Genomic DNA, 21,227 nt, shown 5'->3' on the forward strand with positions numbered 1-21,227 from the left:
TGGGGTCCCCCAGGGAAGGTTTTGGGGAGACCACAGTGAGCTAGGCACTGTATAATTCTTAGCTGGTGGCAGCGATACCAGGTCCAAGTTGGTACCTAAGCTTGGAGGTTTTCATGCTAACACCCATATTTTGGACGCTAAGGTCCAGATCTGGGAAGAAATGTTATGACACGTGTAAAGCTGAATTCACACATGTTAAATACACGTAAGATGCAACAGACCTGTACACAGTGGGGTCTGGGAGTAAATGCCTGAATGGCTGGTGTTTGCTACTGTGACACAGGCTGCTATCAGCCCAAAGCAACAGCTGCAGCATTGTAGTGAGAAGTTGCTAGAGCTTTGTGAGCAATCTGATCTAGGCTTTCCATAGCACCTCTCACCATGGTATCTAGGGACTAGATCCTGAAAGGTATTTAGGCTCCTGACAGCTCCTAATTTCCACTGATTTGCATTGGCTTCCATTGATTGATTAAAGTTAACAGCCTAAATACCTTTCAGGGTCTGGGCCCAAGTGCTTCCCAGGTAAATTAGACTGGCATAGAGATCTCCCTGTTGGATTTCCTGCGTCATCAGCTCCCCCCCCCCGCCCCCCCCGTCTGTGGTAGGACATATATCTTCCTCTTGGAATTAACTGCCTCTGGGCATCAGAGAGGTGTAAACACTCAGGAGAGAAAGAAATGCATTGTGGTCTCCAAGACAGAAGATCTAGAAGTTATGGATGCAACTGAGAAAAGCAAAACAGGCTGAACCTCCAACTCTCTTCCAAGAAAAGGGCGGAAGCCCCATTGCTTGCAGCCCTGAAGATGTAACTGGACAAAGTCTGGGCAAATCCATGGTAGGGAACAATCCTGTAATGGCTGTGGTAAGGGGGATGGCCTAGTTTGGACCTTCGAGATCTCTGTACCTAAGCTGATATGCGGCATTGAGAGACAGTGTTACACAGTGGTTATAGCTCTGGTCTAGACAGGCAGAAATCTGGAAGCCAGGACTCCCAGTTCTATTTCCAGCATTGTCACTAATGTGCGACTTTGGGTTAACCACGTTATCTCTCTGTGCTTTAGCCTCTGTATCTGTAGACTAGGATAGTTCTATATAGCTAGACAGAGATTATAGGCACCACCTATGTGTAATGTTGGCTAACACACCCCATTACATAGGTGGCCTAGATCCTGTAGGATTAAATTGGTTAAAATGTGCATGTCTGTAAAGCAAATCTGGTTTGCTCCCACCAGTGTCATTGGTAAACGGCTTATTCAGTATAATTTCCTGCACACACTATCCTACGCCAGCCTTGTCACCCACACATCCTAGCCAGCTCCCTGTTTACTCTACCGCGAAGTGTCTGTTATTTAAGGAGCCTGAAATCATCACCAGGGGGAGGAGGCAGGCCCAGAACAGCTCAACAAACGCAACCCACAGCTGGGAACTGGCTGGGTAAAAACATCTCGGGCCCACGGAGCATCTTTTGCACTCACACGGATTTTCTCTCAGCCCCAGCCGCACACACACAAATTTAAGCAGCTGCGGGGGAGAACGCAAGCCGAAGCTTTCTGAAAAAACCCCAACGAGGAGTCCTGGTGGCACCTTCGAGACTTTCTCAGTCTTGTTTGTTTTGCCCTTCCCCTTAAGGGGCTGCGTGCTAAGCTGTGCCGCCTGCGGAGCCAGCCATGTCCCAGGCCGGACACTGCCCAGAGTCACAAAGGATGCCCCCTCCCATGTTAATCTTCGCATGGAAACAGCCCTGCAAGCTGGGGGGCGACAGATACAGCAGCTTGGCCCCTCGCAGTGGGGGTGGGGGCGGGGGCAGCGCAGGGAGATCCCGCTGGCTCTGGGCGGGGAGGGGGTGCCCAGCGCCTGGGGGGGGCTGGCAGGGGCGTGCCGGTGGCGGGGGAATCCCGCCCGGCAGCGGGCGGTGCCAGCGAGGCGTGGCGCAGGCTGACAATGGCTCAAGAGGGAAGCGCCTTCCGGGTTAGGGGAGGCGGGCTCTGGGCTCAGACCGAGCTAGGTTTGCGCTCGGCCCGGGCAGCGTCTCCATTCGGCTCCGGCTCGCCCGCCGGGCGTGAGACCGCCGCGGCCCCCGCTCGCCTTCCGGCCAAGGACCCTGCCCCGGCCGGGCCTCTAAGCGCCCCCTTCCTGGTCCCTCCTCCCCTTCAAGCCCGCTGCGGATTCCCCCCTTTGCACCCCTAGCCCGGCCCCGGCTCCCCCTTTGCACCCCCAGCCCGGCTTTCCCCCGCTCCTGTCCGAGATCCAGCCCCCCTCTCCGCCCTCTCTTTGACGCGGACTCTTGCCCCCTCCGCCGAGTGCTTGGGGGGGTGAGCGACCCCACTGCGCGCCCGCTGCCCCCGCACCATGTCCGGGACGCGGGGCTCGGAGAGGAAGGAGAGCTCGGAGGTGGAAGAAGGGCAATATGACTCGGGCATCTACTCGATCCCCTCCATCCGCTCCCTGCCTGGCCCGCCGGGGGAAGGGGAGCACCCCCCGGGCCTCGGGGACACGCTGCGGGAGAAGGACTCCGGCCCCCTGGGCAAAGAGGGGGCAGACACCCTGGAAGCGGAGGAGAGGATCGACTCTACTTATGGCTCGGCCTCCCTGACCGAGCCCCTGGCCGCGCTGGGGCAACTCCCCGAGGAGGAAGCAGAAGCCCTGGAGGGGCTCAGCCAGCAGCAGCTGGAGGCGCTCACCTACATCTCGGAGGATGGCGACACGTGAGTGACCTTATGGATAGTGCTGCTCGCCCTCAGGCCCGGGAGGGGAAACTAGTTTCTGTGGCCCCATCTGTCCTTGGCCTCTGAGAGCAAGGGAGCCAGTTAGTCCTGCTTGTGGTGGGGGGGCTGTGATCTGGACACTTGTCCCTTGGGAACTGAGCAGCTCATCTCACACAGGGCCACCAAACAGCCATTACATGCAAATGAATTCCAGCCACTGCTGTTCTGCAGTCTCATTGACACTAGTTGCCTCAGAGGTGAGCGGTTCTATGTCCCATTCCCTCCCCAGCCTTCCCTCCCCGCCTGGGACTGGTTGAGTCTGACACCACGAAGATAAGAAGCTGTATGTCGTTGGAGATAGCCAGTGCTCCTAAAACTTTGGAGTCAGATTGTAACTGGGGGACTGACAGTAGAAGACTCCATGTCCCATCTCCCAGAGACAGCCTTTCCTTCTTTTTCAGAGTCACATAGAGGCTCTCAGCTGGGTATTTAACAATTAATCTAAGGCTGGGCTAGATCAAATGGAACAAGCAGAGAGAAAAATAAATTGCACAAATCCATTTACTTCTCAGATCTGAGCTGTGGGACATGCAGATAGAGTTAGGGGTCTGGATGGGATGTGTGGTTGGAATGATGCAGAAATACATGTACCAGTGAGACACTGAGTTTTCTTCTTGTTTTGTGGCTGCCAGGAAAATGGGAGGCAGGTTCCATGTACAAAAATATTTTCACCTGTGAAAACTCAAAAGCCGGAAGCTCTGGCACCAAGGGAAGTGACTCACCTGCACAGGCTGCTTTAGGTTGTAGCCTCGTGACCAAATCCGCTATGTTGGAGAAAACCTGATTATGAAACACTTTAGTTCCCTCTATGCAGCTGGATTGAACCATGTTGGGGGCTATATGGTTAAGCTGGCTACAGCATAACATGTGGCTCATGTTCCTGGTCCTAAAATGCCTTTGCAGGTTCTGTGGCTGAAGCTGATTCAGTTTGTAAGGAATTTTTGTGCACCTAAAGAGGCAATTGCCTAACCCTGTATCCCTTCTAGTCCCCTGTTACAGCTTTAGGTGCTATTAGCCTCTCTAAGGCCTAGTTTACATTTACAAATCAGATTGAGGTGTCGTGCAGGGCTGTGAAAACTTCCATGCAGCACTGTAGTTGTTTTGACCTAATCTGATTCCCGGGTGTAGACAGTGCTAGGTTGATGGAAGATTTCCTCATCTAGACAAGCCCTACATGCTGTGACTTTGGTGTGTGCCAGGGGATCATTGTTTTCCATTCCCCACTGTGTCTAGGAGATGGAGTCCGTTGGAGAGGCTTCTGCTGATTTATCTGGTTCCATCTTGTAAGGTGCCTGAACCTGTTGCTTGTCATATTGACATCAGACCCTATCATAAACCTTCCACTAACTGGAGAAGCAGTTAACCAGTGGTGGCACTTTTCACTCCCTCCCGACAGGAGGCAGCTTTCCAGAGCTCTGCAAATGGCTGCAGCTGTGCTAGTGCATGTGCGCTCTCTCTCTCTCTCCCCCTCTCCTGCAATTTAAAACAGGAAATCTTCAAAGAGAATGTGTGTGTGGGGGCAGGGGGGATGTCTGCTACTTATGGGGAGGCCTTTGTGAGTTAGTGCTTAGAGAAGTGGAACTGAGTCTGAACTCCTGGGTTATATCCCTAGACCCTAACTCTGAGAGGGAGTGTGTGGTGCAGGGGTAGGCAACCTATGGCACAGGTGCCAAAGGCCGCACACAAGCTGATTTTCAGTGGCACACTCACTACCTGGGTCCTGGCCACCAGTCCCGGGGGACTCTGCATTTTAATTTAATTTTAAATGAAGCTTCTTAAACATTTTTAAAACCTTATTTACTTTACATACAACAATAGTTTAGTTATATATTATAGACTTATAGAAAGACCTTCTAAAAATGTTAAAATGTATTACTGGCACACGAAACTTTGAATTAGAGTGAATAAATGAAGACTCGGCACACCACTTCTGAAAGGTTGCCGAACCCTGGTGTAGTGCTTAGAGCAGTGAGGCTGGACTCCTGCATGCTATTCCCGACGCACCTGGGCCGCATGCTGAGCACTCACAAGTCCAGTTGAACTCAGTGGGTACAAGTGCTCAGCACCTCCCTTGTGTTCTCAGTTTTTCTGTGTGTAAAACGAGGCTACTAATACTTACAAGGCTTAATGGATGAATGAAAGGGGCCAGACAGGGCCCAGGGTTATTTTTTGTTGTTCTAGGGAGGCAGAGAAGATGACCCAATAGGCCTCTTCTGTTTCTGATTGTAGATTGCCCAGGAGCAGCAAGAGGAGAATTTCAGTTTTCCCATCACATGCCTTGCTTGAATTCATCTCGTGAGGCAAGGCCTGGGCTAGCATTGGAACCTCCAGCTGATTTTCTCAGAAGATTAATTGAGCAATAGCACTTCCTTGTAACCATTCTAATTATGAACACAAAAGTCCAGGGTTTAGTGCTATTAGTTCCTGTTTCTTCAGCTGTCTGTGTTGATTCAGTCCCTGATCCTGAGTGGGTAAACCATCCATGGTCTGGTAGGGGTAGAATGTGCTGTTGGGGGTCCAGTGTCTTTCCTGCGATGCACTTTCCTAAGGGTCATCGGGAGCTCTGTCATCAGTCTCACAGTTGTGATGAAAGTTCATCAGTGGAGACAGAGATGAACTTGTTACTGGCCATTTGAAATCCCATCAGGAGCCTCTCATGGAAACGTGCTTCAAAGGAGTGGGTGTAATTGATGTAGATTGGGAACCAGAACTGAACTAGCTCTGCTCTGAAAACAAGAAGGGGCTCTGGGAGGGATATAGCTCAGTGGTTTCAGCATTGGCCTGCTAAACCCAGGGTTGTGAGCTCAATCCTTGAGGGGGCCATTTAGGGATTTGGGGATTGGTCCTGCTTTGAGCAGGGGGTTGGACTAGATGATCTCCTGAGGTCCCTTCCAATCCTAATAATCTATGATTCTATGATGAGGCAGGAGAAATGGGTCTGATCACAAGTGAAATGAGCTAGGCCTCTGTCTAATCCTTGGTGGACATTTGATTGAGTTACAAAATCTACTGCATAATTGGTAGTTTCTGGTTTGGAGATGCCAGGGCTAGAATAGCAGGGGGTCTGCAGGTAATAATTGAGTTATATTGGCTGAGCTGGAATAGTAGGAATGCTGCAGGTCAGGAATGAGGGATCAGCAAAGTTGTGGGGTGGGAGTATTCAGGGACTGGACTAGCAAGACATACTGCAGTCAGGAATGAGGAATACCAAGGAAGATTGTGGGTCAGGATTGAGATGTGTAAGCAGAACTGGATGGGTGAGATTAGACTCAATCTCTGGAATAGCAGGGGGCCACAAGCCAAGACAGAGAGATGTTGGCTGAGCTCTAGCTGGGGGTTGTTTGACATGGCAGGAGACGTGCTCCAGTGGTGGGCTGCTCCCAGGCATGCCAGCATTATCCTCTGCCTCGTAATGTCCGCCTTCTCCTCTTGAACTGACAGTTTGTCTCTGCTAAATTGGATCCCAGGGGACTGACTCTCTGTGGAAGTTGGAGAGGGGTTTTCCAGCCTGGGAAAGGTCTGGCTGGCTCTGGGCAGGCCAGAAAGTAATGCTTTATTTGTGTCCTGGGCTCCTAATGAACTTGCCCTCTTCTTAGGGAGTGACTTGGAGAAACTCTCTGCCTCTTGCCCTCACCAGGGAGCTGCAGAAAGGGAGTGGAACAGGCTGCCCGTTGTTGTTTTTAAGGGGGATGGGATAGGATTTTCATTCACATTCCTGCTCTGGGCAACCTACGCACCACCACCACTAATAAAGTGATGCTGACTGCTTCCCCCGTGCCTGTAGAGATGAAGTGGATCCACTGGCATGGAAGGCATGCCTCAGTTTCCCCCATGTGTTCCAAGTCAAAGGTATTTCCTCTTCCCATTCTCACCCTCTTGGCCTAATACTCCATGGCAGCCAAAACATGGCCCCTAGAGTTCCACCAGGCCAAGGCCTATACCTGCAACACAGGTGAGTTTATTGGAAATCTCCAATTACATTTGGATGAATAGACTACATATCCCAGCCTGCAATGCTCCACCTTGCCCTGAGTAACCAAGCCCTATTGCATGATGGGAGCCCTAGTGCTCACAGGGTTCACCTCCATATGCAAGAGCAGGTGGCAGCTGCTGTCTTCAAAGTAGGGGTGTGGTGTCTGCAGCCCCCTCACTTGGGCAAAGCTCGGGGGTCCCCAGATCAGCCCGCTGCCTGGGAAACAGTCTCGGCATTTCCTTCATATGGAAACGGGACCAGAGCTATTTTGGTCGCGCCGAGGTCTGTCTGTCTGTCTGTCTCAGAGGAGGAGGGGAAGCCTCACTTCCTCCCCTGAAGTGCAGTTAGTATCGGGAAATCACGTGCTGGTGACTGAGGGTTGATAACAGAACAAGGATCAGAGTGGGTACATGAGTTAATCCAGGTCCCGGTCCCAGTCCCAGGGGAGATGCAGTTCTAGTCTTCTCTTTGGGTGGTGGTGGCTAAGGCTGATGGGCATTTTTCTTGCTTTGCCTGGGATGTCTGGCTCTGGGCTGCTTGCAGCTATTCAGTAATCACCGTGTGCCCTGTGCCCTATGCCCCCTGCTGAGTGTCTCAGAGATGCAGGCAAGGTCAGCGGCTCCCCATAGTGACTGAAGGCAAGAGACCAGCTGCCAGCACGTGACCTACTGTGTTGTTCTGAAGCAGTGTTCTTGCAGCAGCATGGCCGAGATTGTGCACATTCAAAGTCATTGCTCCTATGCTATGGCTCACTCATCCCCTCCAGGAGGGCATTCATAGCGCTGATTATGCCATTCAGTTTCACACCACAGTATGTGCAAAAGAGGGAAAAGAATCACTGGCACCGAGAAAACCCTGGGCAAGCTAGTTGAAGTTCAAAGAAGGGCAAGTAAAGAAGGGTCAGGTGGACTGAGTTATGGGGAAAGAATTAAAATCCCTGGCTATGGGATGACTGGGGGAAGATGTGTGAATTTGCTGTTCTCCGCAGGACATTGCTGCCCAGGAGGGGATGGATTGTAATTAAGCAAATGGAGATTTAAGCTGAATATCAGAAAAGCTTCCAGACACTGAGACATATTAGGCTGAGATCAGCTCCCAAGGGATGGTTTAGAAGCCCCAGTAGCTCAAAATCAAACTGTAATAAAAGAATATTAGAGACCAATCCTTCCCTGGCCCCTGCAGGACTGGATGGTCAAACAGGGCTTTCCACCTCTACTGTCTATGATTCTAACAGCTGACTCTTCGGCTGGTCAGACAGAACACTGAATATCTCCTTCAGGTGGGGTTTGGCATTGGGAACATAACTTTCTCTTGTTTCGAGCAGTCTGGAGCCAGACGTGCCAGTGGTTTTTATATGAGGCTGACCACATGTCCAGCTAACTCGTTCACCTAGGGACTCATTAGACTGCATGTTCCACTACTGCTTCATGGGCTCTGGGCTGCACGTGTAGGGGATTCAAGAGATGAATCCCTTACACGTGCAGCCAGCTGCCCTTGTTTAGAAGGGACACTCCCAGCTCTAGGCTTAAAACCAAACAAAAGGTTAGTAAATCTGCAACAGGGAACAATCCTGGATAGGAACTAATGGGACTTCCCTGGGCCAGATTCTGCCACCCTTATGTTGGGTAGGATCTCACGCTTGCGTCATCCTGTTGTTTTCAGTGGGGCTGCCCACAGAGTAGGGTACCATTCAGTATGAGGAAGGTTAGCCCAGTCTGAACCTGTGGTGTTTGTACATCCATTTTTCACTCCTTTTCTCCTCTTATTATTCTAGGGTGCTCCCCCCTCCCATTGATTGTAATGGCCTTAAAGTCTGTCCCTGTGTGGGGTTTGGGATGGTAGAAGAGAGGGATCCTATTCCCCATAAGAAGGCCATAAAGAGGCCTCCTGCTTCCATTTCCCTAGCTGACTCTCTCCTCCTCCTCCTTCCTGGAATGTACTCAGGAGTGTGTGGCCTTCCTGGAATGTACTCGGGAGTGTGTGGCCTTTCCTACAGGACCCACTCATGCACAAAGAGCCTTCTGCTCTGATGGTTTGGCCCCCAAGTGCCAGCCAGGGTGGCAATGCCCCTTCCTCCAACACCGGCAGCAGCATTGGCACTGTCTCTCTTCAGATGTAATTGCATTGGTCACATGTCACAGCTGTAAAAGCTGGACATGTGGGTATTTTTAATGGTAGCTCAAACTGTGCAGAGATTGAAGCACTCGCCCAGGAGAGATTCCCACTTTCCTGGGTGAGTGGATTTTTCATGCCTGGTCCCTGCCTCTAACAGGGAACTTTCCGTTTGCCTTTATTCATGCTTGTCTTCTCTCTCACCCCAAACCACCGCCTGCTGTTGAAACTGGAGGATAGTGATTGAAGGACATTGGCAGAAATGTGTGTGGGGAGCTCAGGGTTGGAATGGTGGGGATGGCAGAGGCTGTGGGTCAGAAGTGAGGTGAGCCATCGGAGCTGTTGGTGGGGAACCCAGGACTGCAATAGCAGAGATGCTGTAGGGCAGGTGTGAGATGCACTGGCGGAGTTGTGTGGTAAAGGTTCCTGCTGTTCAGTTTCAGTTCGCTGAGAAAGGGGCTAGCAGGGCAGGTTAAAAGGGAGAACAGGATAACTGGAATTCCCCTGCTGCTCTCCTCAGGAATGTGTGCTCTGTTTTCCAAGTCTTCCTGCTGCTGGCTCTATTTCCTCCTTTCCTCCCATGAACAATTAAGTGTTTACTGCAAACACTGATATTTGCATGATTTCCCATGCCTCTAGGGCAGTGCCACCTGACTAGGGATCTCAAAGCCCCTTACGAATGGGACTAAATTAAGATTCCCAGCCCCTCCCAGATCGGGATCTGTATTACCAGCCCTATTTCTTGGAGGGGAGAGACTGAGGCACAAACCCCAAGTGTTTCCCCAAGGTCTGATAGCAAGTCAATGGCAGAAGTGGGAATAGAGCCCAGGATCCTGGTCCCTTACTCTAACCGCAGTGAATCTGTGGGGATGCTAAAGTTTTTCTTGCCATGTGATTGGGATTGCTGCCCCCCAAGCGTAGAAGCCATAGTTCTCAAGTCATCCTCTCCTCTGCTTTTTCCCTCTTTCAGGTCCATGAGCTGCTTGGAACAGGGTGTAGAACCATCTAAAGCTGTGTGTGGTGTCAGGTTGTGTTGTAATTGATCCAGGATGTTACAGCAGTGGCTGTGCTGCATGCTGAGCCCCCCTGGGAGATTCTCGGGAATAGAACTCTGACCCTCCTGCTCCAACTGGTTCTCTCCCAGTTCAGCTAAAAATAACCTCCATTAGCTGTTCATGGGTTCAGATCCCCATGAAGGAGCAGTACAGATGCAATGACCCCCAGCTGAGTGCTCTGGATTCCCTGCAGCAGAGGGTGGTGATGAATGTATGTTTGCATCTGCGTTCTCTTTGCCTGTCTGACTAGTTCATTACAATATTATTATTTCTGCTGCAATAGAACCTAGAGACCCCAACTGAGATTGTGCCTAACACAACAGGGCCCTGGGACAAACACAGAGCTGGCAATTTCAGTAGAGCAGGGAAACAAATGGTGTGAGAAGAAATGGAGGCTGAGGAAGGGGAAGGGTCCCCTTGCCCGAGATCACTTAGCATACTGGTGGCAGGTCTGAATGACCTATCCACAGGGCCACACTACCATCGCCCTTTGCAGTTCCATCAGCCCCCTTAACTGTCCTCCTGCGCGCACCCCTTTCCCATGCAACAGCCTACTACATCAGTCATCCACAACTGCTAGTGCTAGGGGGGAAATAAGCTGGTGAAAGGGGCAGAGTTAAGGGTGCGGTGTGTGGTCGGTGGTGTATGGCAGCTGTGGCAATGAGAAGGCGCATGCCTGCAGGTGAAGGAGTAGAGGGTATATTTTGCTTGGTGACTTGCCTGCCCATTTCCTTGCTTTTGGGGTTTGTGTTAAGTGTGGTGTGGGGGAGGGGGGGCAGGGGCGGGGTTGGCAACCTCAACTGCTTGGCAACAAAGTCGTCTTTATGTTAATAATTGTGGTAGTCATGTCGGTCCCAGGGTATTAGAGACAAGGTGGGTGAGGAAATATCTTTTATTGGACCAACTTCTGTTGGGGAGAGAGAAAAGCTTTCCAGCTACATAGAGTTCTTCCTCAAGTGTGAGTTTAGGTGTTGACCATACAGCTCCAAGAATACCACTGGCCTAGCCAGCTGCCTCACCCCACAGCTAAGACGACGTCATTAGCAATATTGAGGCCTAGGAAAGCGTAAACAAAGCTGAGGCCTCCATGCCTCATGCTTAGCAGGGCCAGGAGGTTTCCACTTTGGCACAAGATAATCCTGACCCCTCACTTGCATCATCATAATGCCTCATTCTGTAACAGGGCCGAGGCACTAATGTCTCATGCCGCTGGCTCATCCCTCAGCTCTGATTCTGCACGCGGAGGACTTGAGACAGTTGGGATCTCTATCATGTGGCAGTCCTTGACTTTCTGAAACAGGCATAAAGGGGGGAAAAAATGCAGAAATGAGACTCTGGGAGACAGAGTGCAGGAGCAGGGAAAATACTCCCAACTAGGCATGTCCTGGATGGCACCAACTTCCCGGTGAAAGTCCCAGGCACTGATTCAGCAAGACTAGCAACCCATTGCATGTCCCTAGTGCCTTTACATGGCAGACCTCAAAGAACTCTACAGGGCTTTAAAGGTGGGGCAGTCATTCCCTCTGTTTTACAGGCAGGGGAGGTGAGTCCCCTCACTCGGCCATGGTCACGCCGCGCAGTCGTGTTAAATCCAAACTGTTCTACTGAGAGCTGGGGGCGGATCAACAGACTTGGGTTTTCAGCCTTAAGCATGTGACTGGCCCACCTTTCCCCAGCTACCAGTTCTGGGTATGATGTGGTGCATGTGTTTTAGGGGGGTGGGGGATTCCTGTGGGTGTGGACTGGTTTGGTAGGAATTGCAGAGGGCTCCATGTACTTTCACGTCAGGCCTGGCCTCAGTCCCCTGGGAGTTGTTTGGCTCCGGAAAGTGAAAGCAGCAGAAGTTTAAAGTTCAGTCAGAATTGCCCTGGAAAGTCCCATGTCCCGTCTGCTGGGACTTCTTATCTAGTGCATAGGAGCTGAGGAGCAGGGCTGCGCCTATAGCCCTGCTGAAGGCAGGGGGACTGGGAGGGACTCAGTGGGAGCTGGCTTATAGAATCAGGGGCTGTCCCTGGTAAATGGGGAGGGAGGCCAGCCCAGCTGCAGGAGCCACCGAGGACTTTGTCTACACTGAGGTTGCCTGGTAGTCTCCCAGTGCCTTTTCCCTGGTGTTGGTAATGGTGCAATTGCTAGGTAAATGGGGCCCAGATGCTTTCACAGTCATGCCTGCTGAGCTACACACACCTCTGCCAATGCCCTTCTGTCGTGACCAGCAACCTCCACAGCCCCTCCTCCCCCAGTGCCGTCTAGTGGAAACCTTGCTTTTGCCCCCCTCCTCCCCCCGTCACCAGAAGCTGGTTCCAGTAGGTATTTTCCTTGCTGAATGCCCCACATGCACAGCTGTCAGTTGCTCTTCCCCCTACGCTGGGAGCTCTAGCTGTGCAGGGGGCCCTGGTCCCCTCCCCCACCCCTATTTGTTGCTCAGACTGTGGGTGGACACTCCCTCCACAGCAGTGGGGGAATTCCCAATGCCCATGTGACCTGGGGTTTCCCCCGGGGCAATGCAGTAAAGCACAGACACTTGGCTTGGCTCTTCCTGCTACTCATTCTGCCTCAAGGGGAACAGCTTGGTGTCCCCTGGTTCCTGGCTGCTGACAGACCTGAGCTTCTGTCCCAGCTCAGCAATGAGGTCGGGATAAGCTTCCAGCATTGCCCAGAAGAAGGCACCAAAGTTGCCCCCTGTAGAACTCCTCCAGACCAAACTAGTCCCTTCCTCTATCCCTACCAGTCACATCAGCCACCAGGCCCAGTGTGTCATCCAGGACACCTGTCCTTCCACGCCCTCCCCTGGGAGTGCCCCAGCACTCCAGCCTTTACCATGCGGTAGTCCCCTGGGGGGAGCTGCCGAGACCAGACGGGTTGAGGTGCCCCCAGTAAATGAGCAGCACCCCTTATCTTACTAGTTAACAGCAACTTCTCCATGCCTGGCCCATGGTGGCACCTGGACAGGGCGCAGCTGGTGAAAGCTGAGCCCAGGTGTGACGGAACACTGCTGGCACCTCCTCTATAACGTTGGGATTCCTCAGTGCTGTTACTGCCCCAGTGGCTCCCCCCTTGCTCCCATCTGCAACCAGCCAGAAGATTGTGTCCTTTCCAGTGAGACCCCCCACACTGCTTTGCCGTTTCCTGGCCCCGTTACTGTAACACACTGTGAAGCCACCTGCCCTGAGAGCAGGGTGCTAACAGGCCCCTAACAAAGCCACCATCCCCACCACTGCATCAGCCTGGTGCTCTGCTCTGCAGTGAATGCCGAGTCTGGTTCAAGGACCCTGCGGTGGTGTGCAGAGCCTTCCCTGAGGTTGGGCCTAACTCCCCTGGTAATCAGCTTTCCCCGCACCACTGGGCCTTCCTGCACCATGTGGGAGCCAGAGCTCTGGCAGGAGCTGGCCTCAGTCTGGAACTGCCTCCCACAGGAGATCAGAGACCTCACTGTGATCAGAACAAAATGCAAAACTTGCCTCTGACTTAGCCTGTAGCACGCATGCAACCACCCCCTCATTCTCACCCCCTCCCGCGCCATACACGCTAACCCAGCTCTCCATCCCGCAGCCTGGGAGCGGGGCCTTGAAGCCAGAGTGGAGTTACTGTTTCTATCTTTAAATGCCTTGGAGGTGCTCAGATGCCAGGGGGATGGGGGCCAGGTTTGGCTTGGGAGGGGGTTCATGGCTCTGCTTGAGGGTGGCTTTTGGCGCTAAAGTAATGACAGGCGTTTTGTGCTGGGCTGGAAATTCCCTTCAAGCGTATCACTCTTGTTCTGACTACTCCGAGTGCGACGAGGACCGGTGTGAAACTCGCACGAGTGCGGCTCGTGGGATCTCACACGTGTCTCTTGGTGTTTGGGGCCCTGGGCTCGGGTCTTCTGCGCAGATTTCTGTGGGGGCTGAGAGTTGGGCCTAGGTGGGGCTGCCGGCTTTAGCAGACGGTAGTAGGTGCTGAGTCCTGGTAGATCTAGTTCCATCTAATCAGCTGTGCCCCCTAACCCAGCACTGGTGCTCCCATTTGGGGTGCGGGGTCTGGGAATCCAGTTCTGGTTTTTTCTCTCTCCTCCTGCAGACCCTGGCCCAGTTCATTCCCAGACCAGTCAGAGCCATGGCAAATCACTGGCTCAGTGGATGAGGGTATTTGAAGAATCCAGCTCTGGCTGCTGTCCTAGCACTGGGACTCCAGAGAATGGCAGGTGGTCTTTAGCTAATCTCCTGGATCCCTCCCCTCGCTGTGTCCCACGCCCCTGCTGCCTGCCCTTGAGCCAGGAAAGCAGAAGTGCTGTGGCTGCAGGGAGGGGAAGGGAGTGGAATTCCCCTACCAGCTGCTGGCCAGCACTAGGTTGTGGTTCTGTTGCTGCAGCATCTCCCTGGGTCTGGGGGATGTATTCCAGGCTCCCTAGGCCCTTGGGTTTGTGTCCCAGCAGGAAGGACTCTATCTACCCTTCCTGCTTCTGGGAGTCCATATGGGTTACTGGGTCTGGGTTTCAGACAGCAGGAGCTGGAGGGCTAAGCTCTCATGGGCTCTGCAGTGGCATAAGGATCCCCTCACTCTGCTAATAGGACTTGGGATTCACTCTGGCCTCCTTAGCTACCTCTCTGGCTGCTGAGCTGGCAAGGGGTGGGAGGGACCTCTATTGTCTGTGAGGCTCTTTGGACTCCTAGGATGAATGGGGTCCCTTCTGCCCACGATCTGTCCCAGGCTGCCTCTCCGTGGACCCCATGGACCCCAATCAGCTTGCCCATCTAGTGTGTGTGCATGGGACACCCAGGCTGGCTGCAGTGAGGGCGACTGTCCTGAGCTCAGGTGGAGAATGCTTGGGGGGCAGCGAAGAGCGAGGGGGTCACCTGGTAACACCCCTGCAAATGAGCTGCTCTGCCCACCCTGCCTGTGCTGGGGAGAGCTTGCTTGGAGAGTGGGTATAGGCCGGTGAACCCGCCATCACTGAACCTGTTTCTCTGAGTGGCCCATGTTGGCAGGGAGCTGCTCCATTCCCTTCTGCCCAACACCAGGAATTGGACACCCTGGGGATCTGCTTCCCTGGCTGGGTGAGTATGTCTGTGCCAGGCTGATGTGGCATGGGCATTGAGGGGTTCCTCTCCCAGCTCCAGGGTGGGGGGCATGGAAGTGTTTCTCTCTGTAGGGTAACAGTGTGGGAGTGACAGGCTGGTGCCATGTAGGAACCACAGCACTGACCCATCTCCTCCACTGCAGGCTGCTGCACCTGGCAATCATCCATAGCTTCCCAGCACTGGCATTCTTCTGCATTACCCACCTGCCCACAGAGGTGCTCGAGATCCAGAACGACTTGTTCCAGGTATGTGCTGAGGGGTGTGTGTGTGTGCGCGCGCACACGCATGCACATGCTCCAATCCGGGTCATCCCCCGCCAGCCCTCAGGAATGGCCTGGCAGGTGAACCTGTCCAGATTAGCCATTCCCCACACCCCTGTTTCCCCAGACCCTGGCCTTGTTCCTCACACCCTCAAGGCTAGTGCCTAGGCCCCCCTGGGTTCTGTGATGCTCTCACCCCCAAGGTCAGCACTGTAGGTATTGGGGTGCTTTGATTGAAGCAAGTCATGCAGACAGCTGCCTTTGGCTGGTGTGTGGGGTACCCAGATAGGACCCTGAAAATGCAGACACTCAGGCTGGCACTGTATTCAGCCCCATAGTTATCAGAGGCTCCAAACCAACATGAGCACCCCTGTGGGTGGAGCTGCCTGGATTTCCCCCCCCACTCCCCCGGAGTGAAGTCTGCAGTGTTCCCACTTCCCTCACCCAGGGGAGGCTGTGGGGTTGGTAGCTTCTGCTGTTCCCATGGGCCCTGCTGGGATTGGTCCACTGTATGATGGCCTTGCTGTCATTCCCTGCCAACTGCCCCAACCGGTGGGGTCCCTGTGTCCTCCCGATGCCGCCCCTGACCCCTCACTGTCTTGCTACCCACAGACACCACTTCACCTGGCCGTGTACCTTGAGCAGCCCACTGTGGTGACGGCACTGATCCACAATGGGGTGAACCTGGCCCTGCAGGACCGCAACGGCAATACCCCTCTGCACGTGGCCTGTGAGCAGCAGAACCTACAGTGTGCCAAGCAGCTGCTGCAGGAACCTGGGGAAAGCACAGAGTCTCGAAGGAGCCTGCAGGACCTGCAGCTCCAGAACTGGCAAGGTAAGGAGCAAGGCAGGGGTGCCAGAGGCAGTGCCCAGCTCCGTAGCTGCAAGGTAGGCGTGTGATGGGTGCAGAAACCATCTTTTTGTTTGGTGTTTGTGCTAGGCACTAGATAATGGGGCCCTGGTCTGCAACTGGGGCTCCTCAGCGCTACAGGAATACGGTACAATAATAGTTGCCTCTGGGTCTCTCTCCTCCCCAGGCTTAGCCTGTCTGCACATCAGCACCTTGAAGGGGAACCTGCAGCTGATGAAACTGCTGCTGCGGAGTGGAGCTGACATTAACGTCCAGGTAGTACACAGGCTGGTGGGTGAGGGCAGCGGGCCTTGGCACTGCCAGCTGTATTGCTCTGTGCACCTTCCCCAGATCAGTATCCTGAGGAGTCCCTCTAGCCTCCCAGTTTCTGGAAGCTGGTTCCCCAGGTGGCAGCAGGTTTGATGGGGCATGGGCCCTGGTGGGCACCAGACTCCCAAGTGGAGTTCCCAGCTCCATGCCACTGTTCTCCTGAGCAGAGAGAAGTCTCCAGATCTGCCTGGTGGCAGGTGCCCATTATGATGCAGTCTGTGTGCCCCATCGGGGTCCCATCCCCTCACCCTGTGCCCTATGCTGGCGGCTGCAGGGGCGGGAGAAAGCCGGGCCCATTCTAATGCCCTGGGCACTGCTGATTGCAGGATGGCACAAGTGGGAAGACGCCCCTGCACCTGGCAGTGGAGAGCCGTGACCGCGAGGCAGTTCAGTACCTGCTCAGCAAGGGGGCCCATGTGGATGCCCTGATGTACAACGGCTGCACCCCGCTACACCTGGCCGTGGGCAGGAAGGATGCCGCCATGGCGGCCATACTGTACCATTCGGGGGCTGACACCCTGCTGAGGAACATGGAAGATGAGACCGCCCAGGACCTGGCCGACGGCAATGACGACGTGAGTCTGTCCATGCGCTCTCCTGTGGGGAAACACGTGGTGGGGTGTCCAGGGAGGAGGCCGTGACCCTGGGACAGGAGTGTTGGAGATGGTGGGTGCTCCAGTGCAGCAGGAGGTGCTGTAGGGCTCAGGGCAGGAGCAGCAGCTTGCAGTTGCCCTGTCTGTCCCCACGTCGCTCAGAGCGGCATGGTGATGGGCTGTGTACTCTCTTCAGCGCTAAGCCCTCATTAGCTGTGCACTTCCCTTGGGGTGCCTGGGCTGGCTGGGCTGTGTTGGCCGGGGGCTTGAAATGCAGTTAGTTCCCAGGGGCCGTGCTCTCCTCTGACCTCTCCGGCACTAACCCTGATCTCTCCATGTCCTTTGCCTTGACAGCTCCTTGCCCTCCTGCCTTTTGATGACCTGAAGATCTCGGGAAAGCTGGTGGTGTGCTCCGACTGAGCAACCAGACTCTGACTTCTGGGGCTGCCCCGGTGGCCTTGGCTCCCCACACCTGATGGGACCCCACTTATCCAGCCATGGCACTACAGCTGGCAGGAGCAGAGCCGGCTCAAGAAATCTTTCCCTTTGTAGCAGCCTCCATGGCCCCCGACTCTCCACCTGAATACCCTTCCCTGAGCAGTTGGAAGTTGGAGGAAGTTGCATGCGCTGCATGAGACCTTCAGATGGTGTCTTTGGGATGGTGGCTGCTGTTGCTGCTCTTTCCCCTGCCTGCAATGGGAGTAGCCAGCATGGGGCTCCGGTCTCAGACTGCATGGAGGAGCAGCTGGGAGGGGGTGTTTCCTGGTCCCAGATTGTGCAGTGGGGTGTGCTTTTTCCGCCCATATCTCCAGACACTGCTGGAGCAGTTGCAGGGGCTCCCACTGCCCTTCCCTGGGAGACACAGACTCTCATAAACCCTTCTTCTCTACCGCCAAGATTTGGACCTCATGATTCCCTCAGTGACCATCAGGGGCTGCATGCTCTGACTTCTTGCTGCTTGAAGGCTTCAGCACCCGCATGAGCAGAATTGCCCTGTAACCCAGCCAGCCCCTCCCCAGCCAGGAGGGAGCTGGGCCAGATGGGACATGAAGATGAGCAGGAGGGAGTCGCCCTCCTGTGGGCGGAGCTGGGTGGGGAGGTACAGGTCTCCTTCTGGGGCAGGGGCCCATCTGCCTCTTCGCAAGGTAATCAGATTCCCTGTCTGTCTCCCTATGTGAGCTCAGCTTAGCTAATGCTGCTCCCTGCTTGGGCAGTTCCAGCCAGCCAACCCACACTCCCAACTGCAGTCATAGCTGGACTCACAGAGGAAGGAGGGGCTGGGAGACCTGGTGTTTTTATCCCCAGCTCTGCTGCTGAGTGGCTGCATCACCCTGGACAAAGTGCCTGTCCCTTCCTTGTGCCTCAGTTTCCCCCTCTGAAAGGGTATAACAACACTGACCCACCCTGCAGGGTAGTGCACACAGGCTTGTGTGAGGGTAGCTTAATCCATTGACAACAGTAAAAGACCTGGAGATTCTCCAGTGGAAGAGGCTAGAGAGGGGTCCAGGGTTCTTTCCCGATGATTAGTCACTTCCCCTCTTGGGGCTGCCGTGTTTCTCCTCACTCCACCCCCAGCATGGCTGCCTCTCTGTGGCAGGTGTGTAGATAGTGAGTATAGCATTTGAGCCAGTGGGGGAGCCATGGTGCCTGTGACCCTATCTAAGCTGGTGACAGTCTCAGCTCGCTGCTGTTATTGAGTGGGGGCAAGTCCTGGGGGCAGTCACCTGGGGTGCTCTGGAGAGCCTGCTCCTTTCTCCCCAGTTCTTGTAAGGGCAGCTGCGATGGAGTTTTGCCAGGAAAAGCTGCAAAACCTCTTAGCAAGCACATTTTGAGCCTTGGTGCAGCCTCTGCCTCCTCTCTGGGAGCTCAAATCATTGGCTGTTTCTCTCCCCTACCCTTCCCCCCCTGCATTTTAGCACTTACTCACACCCTCCCGTGGTCACAAATGAGTTGTTTACTGGCCTCGCTAAAATCTAGTGGCAACGGCTCGGGCTATTCAGACTAGCTCCATCTTCATTTTGATGTGATTGGTGGGGGTCTGCCCAGGACTAGAACAGTGTAGGGGGGCATGTCAGAGAAGAGCTAGAGGGAAACTATTTTTCAAAGGGGGAGCCTTTTAAAATCATCTCAGGAAAAGAAAATCCCGAATATCTGTTCTGTGCTGCCCCCTTGTGGCTGTTGGTGGTATTGCGGTACCTCCCCTACGTTGCTCGGTCTCAGTGCTGAGCCCCTGGCAAGGTGTGGCTTGTTGAATGCTCTAGTGCCTGGGACGGGGAACCTCTGGTGTCGTGCTAAGGAAGCACTGATGGCCTGAGCTGTTGCTGGTGGTTAGGGAGGGGGCATTCAAATGTTATTTAAAGAATAAAATAATCAATCCTCTAGCAAATGATCTCTGTGTTGATACCACTCTCCCCTTCCCTCATGGCTCTGTGCAGAGGAAGCAGCGAGCCCACAATGGCTGCTACTGCTCAGCCCCCAAGGAAAGTGCCCCCAAAGGAGCTGGGCTGAAGATGCACCATCCGGTTGCCAGTGCTGGAGCTGTGGTTCTGGAAATACATGTGCCCAGAGCCTGTTGGTGGAGGCTGACCACCAGTGTGGGGGGGGCGGTGCCTGGAGAATTCTGGATGCCAGGCTTGAGCGCTGCCCACTCAGTTCTTGTCCCAAAGACAAACAAACAAACTGGGCTTTTGTTGGCTAAGTTGCACTTGGATCATTTCAAAGGGCTTTCTGCTGGAGCTTGTGTGGCTCAGAGGACTGAAGTGGTGAGAGCAGTTGACTGCCAGGCCCCACGTCTGAGCTCTATTCTCAAGGGGGGGAAGTGTGGTTTGGTGTCTCACAAAACTGGGTGACTGGGCAACGAAGTTGCAGGTGAAATTCAGTGTTGCTAAATGCACATTGGAAAACATAATCCCAACTATACACACAAAATGATGGGGTTTAAATTAGCTGCTACCACTCAAGAAAGAGATCGTAGAGTCACTGGGGATAGTTCTCTGAAAACATCTGCTCAGTGGACAGCGGCTATCACAAAAGGTAACAATGTTAGGAACCATTTGGAAAGGGATACATTAGAAAATATCATAATGCCACTATAAATCCGTGGTATGCCACACCTTGAATACTGGGTTCTGGTTGCCTCATCTCAAATAGGATATATTAGAAATGGAAAAGGTACAGAGAAGGACAACCAGAATAATTAAGGGTATGGAACAGCTTTGATAGGAGGAGAGATTAAAAAGACTAGGACTGTTCAGCTTAGAAAAGACACCTAAGGGGGATATGATAAAGGTCTATAAAATCATGAACGGTGTGGAGAAAATGAATAAGGAAGTGTTATTTACCCAATGAAATGAATAGACACCATGTTTAAAACGAACAAAAGGATGTACTCCTCACAGCGCACAGTCAGCCTGTGGAACGGGTTGAGGGCATGTAAAAGCTAATGCTATAATGGGATTTTAAAAAGAATTTGATAAGCTCATAGGAGGCTAGCTCCATTGCTGGCTGTTAGGTGTCATGGGCACAACCCCATGTTCTGGACAGCCCGAGCCTGTTCTTTTTACAGTGAGCACTGAATCCCAGTGCAGGCTGGTACAGGAGGCACTGTACTGAGCTTTACCCCCATGTTCCCATCATACCTCAGTACTGCCTGGAGGCAATCTCTGCCCCTGAGGGGATCGCTCTGGCTGCAAGGGTGCTACAGCTAGTGAATGGGGGTGACAGGCAATCTTTTGGCCTGACTGTGACTGCTTCTGACTCATGAGCTTGCTGGCACTGGCAAGCCCTAAGCAGCTCGTGCAAGGGGCCTGAAGCAGCCACTCCTGGAGCTGGGAGGCAGCAGGGGGCTGTTCCTGCTCCTGAAGCCTCCACCGAGGGAGACACCGGCAACTGTGTAAGTTGTGTTATGCAGTGACAGATTAACGCATGAGACCATGTGGCCTATGCCCAGGGGCCCTGGCCAATGGGGGGTCCTGGATGTGGGGGCCCCAAATCTTGTGTCCAGGGCCCCAATAAAATTAAATCTGCTTCTACTCAGCACCCTGATACCTCACTTTGCTCCCCCCGATCATGCCCTCAAATCCCCCCCACAGCCCCCTGCTGCCCTGCTCTACCCCCCCCCCCCACAGCCCTGTGCTGCTCCACTCTGCCCAACGCCCCAGTCCCCTGCTGCTCCACTCTGCCCCCCACATGCCCCTCAACTCCCCCAGTCCCCTGCTGCTCCACTCTGCCCCCCA

General features: G+C 53.8%; 2 protein-coding genes across 4 annotated transcripts in view; one reads left to right on the forward strand and one right to left on the reverse strand.

The window, feature by feature from the left end:
- Positions 1-21,227, reverse strand: part of SLC29A1 (solute carrier family 29 member 1 (Augustine blood group)) — a 201,883-nt gene that overhangs the window by 89,337 nt on the left and 91,319 nt on the right. The window lies entirely within an intron of this gene.
- NFKBIE (NFKB inhibitor epsilon) lies at positions 2,016-19,372 on the forward strand. The gene is made up of 6 exons (XM_050950042.1): positions 2,016-2,705; positions 15,102-15,204; positions 15,832-16,054; positions 16,257-16,345; positions 16,726-16,974; positions 17,347-19,372. The coding sequence occupies exons 1-6, from the start codon at positions 2,350-2,352 to the stop codon at positions 17,410-17,412; spliced, it is 1,086 nt and encodes a 361-aa protein (XP_050805999.1). The 5' UTR covers positions 2,016-2,349; the 3' UTR covers positions 17,413-19,372.

This window comes from Gopherus flavomarginatus, chromosome 4 (assembly GCF_025201925.1).
Source record: "Gopherus flavomarginatus isolate rGopFla2 chromosome 4, rGopFla2.mat.asm, whole genome shotgun sequence".
Lineage (NCBI taxonomy): Eukaryota > Metazoa > Chordata > Testudines > Testudinidae > Gopherus > Gopherus flavomarginatus.